General features: G+C 46.2%; 1 protein-coding gene across 1 annotated transcript; it reads left to right on the top strand.

The window, feature by feature from the left end:
• Positions 1-11,660: 11,660 nt before the first annotated feature.
• On the top strand, positions 11,661-14,694 carry LOC120056610 (proteasome subunit beta type-6-like). The gene is made up of 6 exons (XM_039004809.1): positions 11,661-11,775; positions 12,276-12,343; positions 12,786-12,917; positions 13,136-13,265; positions 13,360-13,504; positions 14,432-14,694. Exons 1-6 carry the CDS (start codon positions 11,683-11,685, stop codon positions 14,557-14,559), a joined length of 696 nt encoding a protein of 231 aa, XP_038860737.1. The 5' UTR covers positions 11,661-11,682; the 3' UTR covers positions 14,560-14,694.
• Positions 14,695-15,083: the final 389 nt, after the last annotated feature.

The raw sequence follows: 15,083 nt of genomic DNA, 5'->3' as shown, positions 1-15,083 counted from the left end.
GCGGCGCATCAACGACATGAGCTACAGGCATTTTTCTCACACCTCGGGTCGCATTGCATATTTCGACGCAAATACAACGAATAAAAACCGGGGATGTGCTACATCTCACAGGCTCACAGAATTCAACACGCGCTAAAACACCATGGTCTTCGCATGCACACATCCGATGTCTTTCCTATATCTAACATAGTGCCCAGCCTCACGCAACGACATCGAACTGGTGCAGAAAAGGCAACATCAGCACCGCCAAATGGCGTGCTAATTTCATCCACTTTGAATATTGTCAATATCATAACTGCTATAATCTCTGTCGGATATCCGTCAGGCTATTCATTTCCCTCATCAAAACAGGATCCCCATGGCATAAGGTTACCATTTCACAGCATAATTGTTGGGCAACATTGAGACTATCTAATCAGATGCATAAAGCGATGCTACTATGTCCTTGTGTCCAGCTGTCTCGTTTGAGCTGTTGATAATGATGATGGCTAATTCTCTTCAGATTTATAATTCCAATCCCTGGTTCTCATTGCAGAGGCTCCCAAAGTGTTAATCACGACACACGTAAAATCGATGATTGCGAGAGGCGCCTCTCTCTCTCTCTGTATAGTTTACACATTAAACAGAATGGGTGCTTTCTAACACATGCATATAACATACATTATTCTGCATGAATCTATAGCACAATTCAGGGGGGAAAACATCGCATGAAAAGCATCTCAAATCCCTTTCACTGGTGCATACGCGTACACATCGATAAACCCGAACTGCATGGCAGTCTTAAATTCGATACTCAAGAAACACGCACATGCAGGTCTGTTAAAGGCCACCCCGTTTATTATATAAATCCTACTGACACTCAAGCATATTGACTGAGGATTCCCCCTCCCCCCATTTGTCATGGTATCTCTGTCTGTCACCCTATCTCCTGCTTGTCCCTTCCCCATACTGAAACACAGGCATGCAGTCGACGGATCTCTTAATTACTTCCACAGTTTCTGAGGAAGTGGTACTGTATATTAGCAGCCTAATACTTTTGGCAGATATGAGTGAATGTGGGGATGGGGATATACAGTGCAATAAGTGAATGGTGGTGACAGCTCTTTCTGCCTAATTGGCTTTTGAAGGAATCATGACATAAGTCACCGGGTATATGGGTATATGGGCGAGATGGCTGGTGCTCTGGGAGACCAAAACAAATCAATGATTCTAAAAGCAATATCACGTTTCAGGTAAGACCCAAATGCAGACGGTGTTGAAGTAACAATGTTTATTACAGCAACAGGGGCAGGCAAACGACAGGTCAAGGCAGGCAGAGGTCGATAATCCAGAGTAGTGGGGCAAAGGTTTAGGACGGCAGGCAGGCTCAGGATCAGGTCAGGCAGGAGGGCTCAGAGTCAGGACAGGCAAGAGTCAAAACCAGGAGGGTGAGAAAAAGAGAGACTGGGGAAAAGCAGGAGCTGAGACAAAACGCTAGTTGACTTCACAAACAAGACAAACTGGCAACAGACAAACAGAGAACACAGGTATAAATACACAGGGGATAACGGGGAAGATGAGCGACACCTGGAGGGGGGTGGAGACAAACACAAGGACAGGTATAACAGATCAGGGCGTGACAAGAAAACCTAAAGCATTGATCTCTCTTGCATTTACCTGTTAGATTTACTCACATTTAGTTCATGAAATAAAATGTGCCATCATATTATCCCATAAGAAACAACATTTAATATACATTCAAATACAGTTGTGTGAAATACATGCTTCTTCTTCTTCAATGCTCAATTGGGTTTGCAGAATCGTGTATAATAACATAATTGTAAAGTTGTTGTGCATGGGAGTGCATGACGGTGGCCTTCTGGCATTGCTTGCAAATGAGCAAGTGTCCCCAAACTACAGGGATGAACCCGTGTTCTATTGATAACACCAGACGACTGTCTACGGGTGCACACTGACCAGCGCGAACCAATCACACAGGGATAGCTCGGCTCAGCGAGCCAATCAATGAGCAGCGCATCTGTGCAGTGAGAGGATATAATCTGTTCATTGCTCAGAGATGAGGGTGAAGTCCAAAGTTACCAGATGCACCAAACCTGGATCAAGCAGCGTGGCAACGGGCAGCAGCGACAGCAGCAGCGGTACCAGGAGGAATGGTCATGGGAGCAAATATTGAACGGAGAAGGACCCTGGGCTAAGGTTGGAGAATATCGCCGCTCTCTGGAAGAGATGGAGGCAGCTAAAGCCCAGGAGCGGTGGTATGAGGAGGCAGCACGGAAGCGTGGCTGGAAGCCCGTGAAGAAACCCCAAACATTTCTTGGGGGGGGGGGGGATAAAGGGTAGTGTGGCGAGGGCAGGTAGGAAACCTGCGCCCACTTCCCATGCTTACCGTGGAGAGCGGGAGTACGGGCAGACACCGTGTTATGCGGAGGAGCGCACGGTGTCTCCTGTACGGGTGCATAGCCCGGTGCGGGTTATTCCACCTCCCCGCACTGGGCGGGCTAGAGTGAGCATTGAGCCAAGTGCCATGAAGCCGGCTCTACATATCTGGCCTCCAGTACGTCTCCTCGGGCCGGTGTACATGGCACCAGTCTTACGCATGGTGTCCCCGGTTCGCCAACACAGCCCAGTGCGGGTTATTCCACCTCCCCGCACTGGACGGTCTACGGGGAGCATGCAACCAGGTAAGGTTGGGCAGGCTCAGTGCTCAAGGGAGCCAGTACGCCTGCACGGTCCGGTATATCCGGCAGTACCTTCCCGCCCCAGCCCAGTACCACCAGTGCCTACACCACGCACCAGGCTTCCAGTGCGTCTCCAGAGCCCTGGTCCTCCTCCACGCACTCTCCCTGTGGTGCGTGTCTCCAGCTCGGTACCACCAGTTCCGGCACCACGCACCAAGCCTCCTGTGCGTCTCCAGAGCCCTGTACGCACTGTTCCTTCTCCCCGCACTCGCCCTGAGGTGCGTGCCCTCAGCCCGGTACCTCCAGTTCCGGTACCACGCACCAGGCCTATAGTGCGCCTCGAGAGTCCAGTGTGCCCTGTTCCTGCTCCCCGCACTCGCCCTGAGGTGCGTGCCCTCAGCCCGGTACCTCCAGTTCCGGTAGCACGCACCAGGCCTATAGTGCACATCGAGAGTCCAGTGTGCCCTGTTCCTGCTCCCTGCACTAGCCTTGAGGTGCGTGTCTCCAGTCCGGTACCACCAGTTCCGGCACCACGCACCAGGCCTACTGTGCGCCTCAGCAGGTCAGAGTCGGCCGTCTGCCCAACGCCGCCTGTACTGCTCGTCTGCCCAGCGCCGTCTGAGCTGCCTGCACTGCTCGTCTGCCCAGCACCGTCTGAGCTGCCTGCACTGCTCGTCTGCCCAGCACCGTCTGAGCTGCCTGTTTGCCCAGCGCCGTCTGAGCCATCCGTCTGCCCAGCGCCGTCTGAGCCATCCGTCTGCCCAGCGCCGTCTGAGCCATCCGTCTGCCCAGCGCCGTCTGAGCCATCCGTCTGCCCAGCGCCGTCTGAGCCATCCGTCTGCCCAGCGCCGTCTGAGCCATCCGTCTGCCCAGCGCCGTCTGAGCCATCCGTCTGCCCAGCGCCGTCTGAGCCATCCGTCTGCCCAGCGCCATCTGAGCCATCCGTCTGCCCAGCGCCATCTGAGCCATCCGTCTGCCACGAGCCATTAGAGCCGCCCGTCTGTCCCGAGCCATTAGAGCCGTCCGTCAGTCAGGAGCCGCTAGAGCCGTCCGTCAGTCAGGAGCTGCCAGAGCCGCCAGCCAGTCAGGAGCTGCCAGAGCCGCCAGCCAGTCAGGAGCTGCCAGAGCCGCCAGCCAGTCAGGAGCTGCCAGAGCCGCCAGCCAGTCAGGAGCTGCCAGAGCCGCCAGCCAGTCAGGAGCTGCCAGAGCTGCCCTCCAGTCATGAGCTGCCCTCCAGTCATGAGCTGCCCTACAGTCATGAGCTGCCCTCCAGTCATGAGCTGCCCTCCAGTCATGAGCTGCCCTCCAGTCATGAGCTGCCCTCCAGTCATGAGCTGCCCTCCAGTCATGAGCTGCCCTCCAGTCATGAGCTGCCCTCCAGTCCGGAGCTGCCCTACAGTCATGAGCTGCCCTACAGTCATGAGCTGCCCTACAGTCCGGAGCTGCCACTCAGTCCGGAGCTGCCACTCAGTCCGGAGCTGCCACTCAGTCCGGAGCTGCCATTAGTCCAGAGTTGTCCCTCTGTCCTAAGCTACCTCTCTGTCCGGAGCTACCTCTCTGTCCTGAGCTACCTCTCTGTCCTGAGCTACCTCTCTGTCCTGAGCTACCTCTCTGTCCTGAGCTACCTCTCTGTCCTGAGCTACCTCCTAAATCATGTGGGGGCCTTGGGGAGGATTCTTAGGCCAAGGTCGTGGGCGAGGGTCGCCACTCAAAGGACGCTAAGGAGGGGGACAAAGACAGTGGTGGAGTGGTGTCCTCGTCCACCGCCGGAGCCGCCACCGCGGACAGATGCCCACCCAGACCCTCCCCCTGAGTTTTAGGGGTGCGTTCGGAGTCCGCACCTCAGGGGGGGGGGGGGGTACTGTAACGTCCTGACCAGAGTTCTTATGTGTTTTGCTTGTTTAGTGTTGGTCAGGACGTGAGCTGGGTGGGAATTCTATGTTGTGTGTCTAGTTCGTCTGTTTCTATGTTCAGCCTGATATGGTTCTCAATCAGAGACAGCTGTCAATCGTTGTCCCTGATTGAGAATCATATATAGGTGGCTTGTTTTGTGTTGGGGATTGTGGGTGGTTGTTTCCTGTCTTTGTGTTTTGTCTGCACCAGCAAGGACTGTGACGGTTAGTGTGTTTTGTCAGTTTGTATCGTGTTTTTGTTTTGTCTATTAAATTCATTATGTCTAATTACCACGCTGCACATTGGTCCTCTGATCCTTCTCGCCTCTCCTCGTCTGAGGAGGAGGACGAAGTAGACTGCCGTTACATGGTCATCCCTACTGCCTCTGATCTGTCGGACTCACTAAACACATGCTTCGTTTATAAATTATGTGTGAGAGTTGGAGCGTGCCCCTGGCTATCCAATTTAAAAAACAAGAAAATTGTGCCTTCTGGTTTGCTTAATATAAGGAATGTAAAATGGTTTAGAATTTTACTTCTAATACTTAAGTATATTTAAGTAATTACATTTACTTTTGATACTAAGAATATATAAAAATATACTTTTAGACTTTTACTAAAGTAGTTATTTACTGGGTGACTTTCGCTATTATTTGAGTCATTTTCTCTTACGGTATTTTTACTTTTACTCAAGTATGACAATTGGGTATTTTTTGATTAGTGGTTCCCAAACTTTTCCGGTTACTGTAGGCCTACTCCCAAAACGGAATTTTGTGTATCGATAGGCTTGCGTTGTTATTATTAGCGGCTGTGTCTTTTTTTAAATCGAGGAATATTTCACTTTCTCTGGTCATAGGAGTAACAATATGAATTTGTGCATGAGGCAGAAATAATGCGGTGTGACTCGAGTATAGCCATAAACTTTGTGGCTGTGGTGACTAGTGGAAACCCCTACCAGACGGCGCTCAGCTTACTGCTGTCATTTTTTTCTAAACGTTAACAATGTCGTTTAAACGTTCAAACATTCACACCACTACTGCGGATACTGAAAATACACACTACTTACTAGTGCTCATAACCCAGACCTTAACCACAAGCTTTGACCCATAACCCTAACATTTGTATACATTTTAATGGCTGTACAATCACTACTAACCAGTAAGGCTCACTTGACCGCAGTTTTAAACGGACCCTGTCAAACTGAGGGTAATAGGCTAGAAATGGGTAGTTGTTGGGTAAAAAGAGGATGACAGAAAATGTGACAGGCGGCTCACATCCTACTAACACTAACATGATTAGACTGTCAGGCACAAACATACAATTTTACAGCCAGAAATATTCTTCATACAACCATATTTTACACCATCTGTGTGTAAAATCCTGTTGTGCAGGACACGCCGGCATTCTGTTGGTCTCTAGTGGGGGAAATGTGTAACTGCAAGGTGACCATTTTTAAAAAGCAGCACATCTGTCACCATCTTTTAGGTCATACAAATAATCTCCTGGTGATGTATAACACCTGGGTTCTGGAATAGAAAAACAACACAAACACCAACAATAGGCCATTCAAAGTGACAACTCCATGCCCAAAATGTAATTTTAAAACAGCCAGTGGATTATCCACAGATGGCAGGAGTAAGGAGGTCAGACTGTGCCCCTCTCTGTCTCTCTCCCAAAGCCTGATGTTTTGATTTGTCTCAACCTACACCCTATGCCCTCCTCTCTCTTATAAGAACATAATCCCATCCCATCTTTCTCAGAATTCATTTGATTATGTGTGTGTGAAATCAGAAAGCTTCCACTACACTAGGAAATCAGATTTAAAACACATTTCTAAAGAAATCTATTCTCATAGTTAACGGAGTGATTGAATCTGAGAAAGTGCACTCCTAAATTATGGCAGGACATACAAGGTGTTAAAAGGATATGACTATGTTTTGTACCATTAAACATTTGACTATGTATCACTCAATGCAGTGAGAGTGGGGCTACACTCTCTCTTTCTTCTTTCTCTTTCTCTCTCTCTCTGTCTCCCTCTCGCTCACCTGTATATCATGGCACTGCGTTCAGCCTCACAGTCAGTCAGGGAGATTGCACATTCTCTGAGGTACAGTTCCAGTCTGCGTTTCTCCACCTGCCTGTGGGCGGCCTCCAGGATCTGGGTGGCCATCTCTGACTCACTCCTCTGCTGGGCTCTCCTGGACCCTCTCTTGGCTGTTGTGCCCCCAGCGGATGACGAAGATTTGGGCTTCTTGCTGATGCCATACAGGTCCTCTACCGAAAACTTCCCACCCTTGCCACCGCCACCTCTGCCACCAGCAAACATGACTGATAAAAGTATTTTGACTGAGGTAAAATTGACTTAGCAAATCTGACTTTCTTACTTGTTGCCTGCAAGTCCTCTTTCTTTTGCATTTATGTGACCAAAAAGTAGACTGGAGACTGAATCCTTGATGATACAGATGTGTTATTAATGCAAAGAATAACAACAAAAAAGTTAGTACGCAAAACCAGTGTCACTGTTACAGATCTGATCCTTCTCATGCAAGGTTTATACAAGTAGGATGTGATTGAAGACAGAATCAATCAAAAAAATTATTCACTGGTCCCGCTTATTCAAAACACCTGTGAAACGTCAACAAGTCCTGATTTCTCTTTTCTGATGTCTTTCGCTCCACGGGGAGTTGAGATGTAGCAGGGTGTTGCGTTCCCTCCTCCAAGAGGCGTATGTAACAATCCAGAATCCAGCTAAATAAATCCTAAAGTGACAACAACATCCAAACCCTGGGAAAACAGATCCAAGAGAGATGGACTGATGAGCATTGCTTATTTTGCTGAAGATGGACAGAAACAGCAATCTGAATCTTTATCTCCCTCTCAGATGAGGGACAGAGGGGGATTTATGTTGAAGACCCACCAGTTTACAGTTGCCCAGATTAGCAGGAGACCCAGATGAAGCAAAATAAGAGAGGACCAGGAGACAGGGAGACCAAACCCCTCTACTTACACATCAATCAGCTGTAGTCCCATTTTGAGGTCAAATCTTTATCTCCAGCTCTGGAGATTACAGCCATGTCAATAGCAGCTCAGCCAAGGAGTCTAGAGATCTGTTCTCTGACCTTTTCCTGGGGCATTGACAACCTCAGACTCTTTCACTAGTGTAAAAAACAGTCACTTGATTCCAAAATCATTTCAGATATTATCCACCTTGTGAATAGCAGATGTGTTATAACAACCGAGGTTCATGCTCTCCAGCTTCCATTGGCTTCTAGAGCGAAAGGGTGGCTTCCAGCCAGCAGCTGGCACAGGCGTCTGACCAGCAGTGAGTGTTATTGGCAGCTGCTGGGCTAGTGTTCTGGCTGAGCCCCAGCCCGCTCTGTTTTTCACACGATCCCTTTAGGAGAGCTCTATGAAAGAACATCTCCTCTCCTCATTGGAGAAATAGCCTCTTATGGGCTGCCACTCCATCTCTCACTGCTTAAGTAGGACAGTATAGGACAGGAACATCTGGGCGCATCTGCTATGTAATGAAGTGGGCTCTTCTGTCTGTCCATCTCCCAGAGACTATTGGGGAAGGAGGGAGAGAAAAGAGGAAGAAGATAAAAGAAAGAGACAGATGGAAATAAGTAGAAAGAGAAAAAGGCATGTAGCTCATGAACATTCAGAGCAACACACAGTAGGACCGCTAGGTCTTGAAGAATGGGGCCTTAACCAAATTAGTTTCTGAGAAACCAGACTGTAAGTAATGACAGAAAGTGATGACTCATCTCAATGAGCCTGTCAAGGCTACAACCCCCCGCCCACTGTCCTAGGAGACATTTGTGGATCCATAGTCCGGAGCCCTCATAGAACGCTCAAGTTTTACAGAACAAATTTCCACAGCAAAACAGCCTGACTTTTACTTGATATATAGTCTACTATTTTGCTATTCTAAACTAAAGAAAATATGTTTACTCCTAATATGCATGCAGTTTGAAAAATCAATTTTTCACCTATATGGTGACCCAGCAATTGACTGTCAAAGTTGAATCTTGAAGTAATCATGGTCATAAGGAATCTGGAACTCTGATTGAATACAACGGGAGGTCTGACTGATGACAGCTTTTGGATGCATGAATGAATGAGCGGGCATCAGTACAGATAAACTCATGGATTCCCTGAAAGCTCATTGACTCTCCAAGAACCCATTCAGTTGTTGGAGTGGACTTATCAGTAGGTCTACTTTCATCAGTTTGTCTTGTGTAGGGCCATCAGTTAGCCTAGTGGAGGCGGCAGTAGGGACTATTTATATGCTGTGCTACTCCTGGTTTATGCTGCAGTGTCTTCTAGGAGTGCCGATTATCTGAGATTAATCTTCTCTAAGCACTCTTTTGATTGACTAAAATCCCACTGGCAGCTGGCTAAGGCCAATCTCTCTCTTCCCATTGAAAATGACAGGCCCCAAGATACTCCAATAGCTAGGCAACTTATAGTTTAGGTAACCATGGTTACTGAGGGTGCGGGAGAGTCAGGGTGTACACATTACTAGGGTGGCCTTTATTCTCCTCCAGTACCTCCAGGAGTGCAGCTCAGTACATTTCAGGTGATGTTTCATATGAGTTTGACCTAAAACATAATTTTATTCAGGGCCTGTCTTCCTGTATTGACCTATGCCTCAAGGCATTTACACAGAGGAAGAGGTCAGTCGGTGTGGACAATTTACACATTTTCTTTTGCAAACACAACTATTATTTTTCTGATAAAAGTAAAAGTAATGTATTCAAATTAAAATCAAAAAAGTGAATGGTCAGAATAAATGGTCACTTCCATCTTCCGCAGTCAGATTTTCTATTATAATATTCCCCATCTACACACTACCCCTACTACCCCTACTGAAGCTCACTCAACAAAACATAGAAGCTGATCGTGGACTACAGGAGACAGCAGAGAGAGCACGCCCCCATCCACATCGACGGGGTCGCAGTGGAGAGGGTGAAAAGCTTCAAGTTCCTCAGTGTGCACATCACTGACGACCTAAAATGGTCCCTTCACACAGACTGTTTGGTGAAGAAGGCGCAACAGCGCTTTTCCCTATGTACAGTGAGTCATTGAACACTGGACACTTTAATAATGTTTACATACGGTTTTACCCATTTTTATATGCACATACTGTATTCTATTATTGGCACTATTTATTGGCACCTTTATAACTACTGCTGTACACGCCTTTTCTATTAATATACTGTCTATACTCACCATTTTATATATATATATATATATATATATATATATAAATAGTACCAATCAAAAGTTTGGACACATCTACTCATTCAACGGTTTTTCTTTAATTTTTTACTAATTTCTACATTGTAGAATAATAGTGAAGACATCAAAACTATGAAATAACACATATGGAATCATGTTGTAACCAAAAAAGTGTTAAACAAATCAAAATATATTTTATATTTGAGATTCTTCAAATAGCCACCCTTTGCCTTATTTTTACTCATCAGTCGTGTCTTTGTGAGACGGTGAATGGAGTAGGTGTAACGGATGTGAAATGGCTAGCTAGTTAGCGGGTACGCGCTAGTAGCATTTCAATCAGTTACGTCACTTGCTCTGAAACCTAGAAGTAGTGTTGCCCCTTGCTCTGCAAGGGCCGCGGCTTTTGTGGAGCGATGGGTAACGACGCTTCGTGGGTGTCAGTTGTTGATGTGTGCAGAGGGTCCCTGGTTCGCGCCCGAGGTCGGGGCGAGGGGACGTACTAAAGTTATACTGTTACATTGATGCTGTTGACCCGGATCACTGGTTGCTGCGGAAAAGGAGGAGGTTGAAAGGGGGGTGAGTGTAACAGATGTGAAATGGCTAGCTAGTTAGCGGGTACGAGCTAGTAGCATTTCAATCAGTTACGTCACTTGCTCTGAAACCTAGAAGTAGTGTTGCCCCTTGCTCTGCAAGGGCCGCGGCTTTTGTGGAGCGATGGGTAACGACGCTTCGTGGGTGACTGTTGTTGATGTGTGCAGAAGGTCCCTGGTTCGCGCCCGTGTAGGGGCGAGGGGACGTACTAAAGTTATACTGTTACATAGGTGAACGGATGATCTCCAAATGTGTGGTTATCATTTGTTTTTCAACAGGACAATGACCCAACACATCTCTAGGCTGTGTAAGGGCTATCAACCGACCTCAACCCAATTGAGATGGTTTGGGATGACCGCAGAGAGAAGGAAAGGCAGCCAACAAGTGCTCAGAATATGTGGGAACTCCTTCAAGACTCTTGGAAAATCATTCCAGGAGAAGCTGGTTGAGAGAATGCCAAGAGTGTGCAAAGCTGTCATCAAGGCAAAGGGTGGCTACTTTGAAGAATTTCAAATATATTTAGATTTGTTTAACACTTTTTTGTCTACAACATGATTCCATATGTGTTATTTCATAGTTTTGATGTCTTCACTATTATTCTGCAATGTAGAAAATAGTTTAAAAAAAGAAAAGGTGTGTCCAAACTTTTAACTGGTACTGTATATACAGTATATATATATATATATTCCATACTCTAACATTTCTCATTCTGATATTTCTTTCTTTTTACTTTTCCAATTATCTGCGTATTGTTTTGTATTGCTAGGTATTACTGCACTGTTGGTACTAGAAACACAAGCATTTCGCTGCACCTGCGATAACATCTACAAATCTGTGTACATGACCAATCAAATTTGATTTGATTTGTTGCAAAGCTTTTCCCCAGACCCACATGAATCCCAATACATGTTTTAACCACCAACCCAATCAATAGCAAAAGTACTGGAGCAAAATTCAACCTCCCCCTAAGGAATAATTTAAAGCAGATCCAATACCAAAGAGTGCTTCAGTGTTTGAAATATTCTTACTGAGAATATTATTTTGAGAATTCCCTTCTTATCATGTTATTAAAGCCTAAAATAATACTTCTAGAAAGTCTGGCATTTGGCTTTGTCATAGATAGATACTGATAGATAATGATTGGACTATCATCTAGAACCTCCACCCCTGGAGTTAATGTACTCATGCAATTCAGAAGGTGGCGATATTCAGCACAACAGAATATGTTAAACTAAACCTGTCCACCAGCAAAGAAGAGCATTATTTAGCTGTTCAAGATGGCTGTGTACATGTCAGCGAGCCATTCAGAAAATGCTTTTAATACACATGATTTTGTACCAGAATGGGCACATGAAGAAGTTAGCACTGGGGTGAGGAAATTGAATATAGCACCGTTCATCTTACATATGTTGAAGTGAGTTGCCCAAGCTGAACGCCAGGCCATTTACGTGGCTAGCTAGCTTAGCTAACAACGAGACTGCAGAAGCGCTCGTCTATGTAAAGTTAGTTAGCTACCGGTAGTTACAGCATTTTACAGATCTTGCCTGGAAACCCGACGTTGAATTGCATTGTCGGGCAGAAATTAGCGTTTGAATCCGGAAAGTTTGCTCTCACGACCACTACAAGCCAGAAAGTTGAATACAATGGCATGTTAACGTACTTTGACGGTTGTCGGTGTGGTAGGAATGTGAGACAATACATCCACAGGAAAGTAGAATTACATGCAATTCAACGTCTGGTTTCCAGGCAATGCTAGATCGTAAAGTTGCTAGCCAGTTAGCCATTGTTCTCTTCTACATAGCTAATGTCACTGAGATTATTTCCCCCCAAATAAAGCGATAGAGTGTTGATTCTTCATGTCTATTTGCAGACAACCATATTGGCAGTGGAGTTTGATGGAGGGGTTGTGATTGGTGCTGACTCCCGAACAACAACAGGGTAAGTTACTTTGGATCAAGCTGCTAAATGTAGGTCTCTTGCTGGCTTCCTGATCTAGTAGGTCTCTTGCTGGCTTCCTGATCTAGTAGGTCTCTTGCTGGCTTCCTGATCTAGTAGGTCTCTTGCTGGCTTCCTGATCTAGTAGGTCTCTTGCTGGCTTCCTGATCTAGTAGGTCTCTTGCTGGCTTCCTGATCTAGTAGGTCTCTTGCTGGCTTCCTGATCTAGTAGGTCTCTTGCTGGCTTCCTGATCTAGTTGGTCTCTTGCTGGCTTCCTGATCTAGTAGGTCTCTTGCTGGCTTCCTGATCTAGGTAATAGCAATACTAGCTGGCTGATTAATAAATTGGCCTCTTCCACAAACATTTTTGTAATTTGCCTTTACAGCCTTGTACAGCCAGTACAGCCTAAAAGTCACAATCCTTCTCTTTTGCATCTGTTTGTAGCTCTTACATTGCCAATCGAGTTACTGACAAGTTGACTCCCATTCACGACCACATCTTCTGCTGCCGCTCTGGGTCTGCAGCTGACACACAGGCTGTTGCTGATGCAGTCACCTACCAGCTGGGCTTTCACAGGTAACACCCTAGGGCCTAGGTTGTATGACTTTTAACAAAATGTTTAAATATTTTTAAATAATTGGTTACTTCAACATTGACAAATACCTCTACACTAAAATAACTCCTCAGCACACAGCAATAGTGGGTCTCTCGATACCACTCAAAAATATTCTCACAAGTGTGTCTGATTCTACATTTATTCACCATTAAATATATCTTCTCTGGACCTGCTGCAGTATTGAGCTGGATGAGCCTCCACTTGTGCAAACGGCAGCCAACCTCTTCAAGCAGATGTGCTACAGATACAGAGAGGAGCTGATGGCTGGCATCATTGTGGCTGGCTGGGACAAAAGAAGGGGTGGACAGGTGTGCTTCCAGCATCTGTATTTGGATCATACACTCTCACCACTTTCCCCCACTGTCTCAAAGAATTGTTATGTGACACTTCCCTCTTCCCCAGGTGTACACAGTCCCAATGGGAGGGATGATAGTGAGGCAGCCAGTGTCAGTAGGGGGTTCTGGTAGCTCCTACATCTATGGCTTCATGGATTCTAACTACAAGCCTGGAATGACCAAGGAAGAGTGCCTTCACTTCTGTACCCAGGGTGAGTAAGGCCAGAGGTTGACAGTCCTGTGTAGTTCAGTTGGTAGAGCATGCAGCGCCAGGGTTGTGGGTTCGATTCTCGCAAGGAACCAGTACACACAAAATATTAAAGTATGCACTCACTACTGCAAGTCGCTCTGGATAAGAGGAGCTGCTAAATGACTCACTACTGTAATTCTCTCTGGATAAGAGGAGCTGCTAAATGACTCACTACTGTAAGTCTCTCTGGATAAGAGGAGCTGCTTAAATGACTCACTACTGTAAGTCTCTCTGGATAAGACGAGCTGCTAAATGACTCACTACTGTAAGTCTATGGATAAGAGGAGCTGCTAAATGACTCACTACTGTAATTCTCTCTGGATAAGAGGAGCTGCTAAATGACTCACTACTGTAAGTCTCTCTGGATAAGAGGAGCTGCTAAATGACTCACTACTGTAAGTCTCTCTGGATAAGACGAGCTGCTAAATGACTCACTACTGTAATTCTCTCTGGATAAGTGGAGCTGCTAAATGACTCACTACTGTAAGTCTCTCTGGATAAGTGGAGCTGCTAAAAATGTATAACAGTGGGGGGTAATTCTGGTCCTGGAGAGCCGCAGTGTGTGCAGGCTTTTGTTCAAGCCCTGCAGTAACAAAGCTGATTGAAATATGCCTACTAGTGGTGTTCTGAATTGAATACCCTGATTACACGACGAGTTGATTCATTTGAATCAGTTGTGCTTGAACAAATGCCTGCACACACAGCAGCCCCTGTAACCCACCTCTGCTCTCCACAATGTCATTTGGTTGTTTCAAATCTCTTCCGCTACTGCTTTTCTAACCTCTGTTCACTCATGAATCATGACCACTGAATTGAAAAACACTTCATAGTTGTATATATGCAATGTGTTGGGACACAGGCTGTGTTGTTAACGTCCCTCTCCGTACAGCCCTGGCGCTTGCCATGGAGCGGGACGGTTCTAGTGGAGGAGTGGCCCGTCTGGCAGCCATCACAGAGGAGGGCCTGGAGAGACTGGTTGTTTTGGGAAACCAGCTGCCCAAATTCTCCAACGCATAGACAAGGAGCGGAGGGAAGTTGCTGTGCAGACAACGACCCCCACTTTCAAGTCCATTCACATAAGCTCTAAACCTAGTCCTGTGTAGTTTTTGTAAAGTAAGATCTGGTTGTAATAAAAAAATACTGAAACGTGAATACATTTGTGTTCTCATGTCTGTTCCCTATTTGATATTATTTCCTGGAAATGAAGTGGAACTTCACACGATATGCTATGAAGGATAACAGGAAAAACGTTTCTTATATGGGATAAAACACAGACTGTACAGATTAACACACTAGTTGGGCAGAAAACTCTCTTGGTGATAGTGGATCAGTAGACTGAGAATTGACCTTGGAGCATGTTTGAGAAGGAGTGAGTCAGTAAATGAGTAAGGACTGTAATACACTGGAGGCAAGTGTGTGTGTACACGTTAGAGTAAAAAAAAAAGAGACTTGAGAGAAAGTGCCCCAGCACACTACAAGGGCATTCATCTGGAATGGAACTAGAGTATTCAGTCCAAATATGGGATGTTTTGCCATTTAAC

The sequence above is a fragment of the Salvelinus namaycush genome, chromosome 12, assembly GCF_016432855.1.
Source record: "Salvelinus namaycush isolate Seneca chromosome 12, SaNama_1.0, whole genome shotgun sequence".
Lineage (NCBI taxonomy): Eukaryota > Metazoa > Chordata > Actinopteri > Salmoniformes > Salmonidae > Salvelinus > Salvelinus namaycush.
This window is presented reverse-complemented; position numbering and strand designations above follow the sequence as displayed.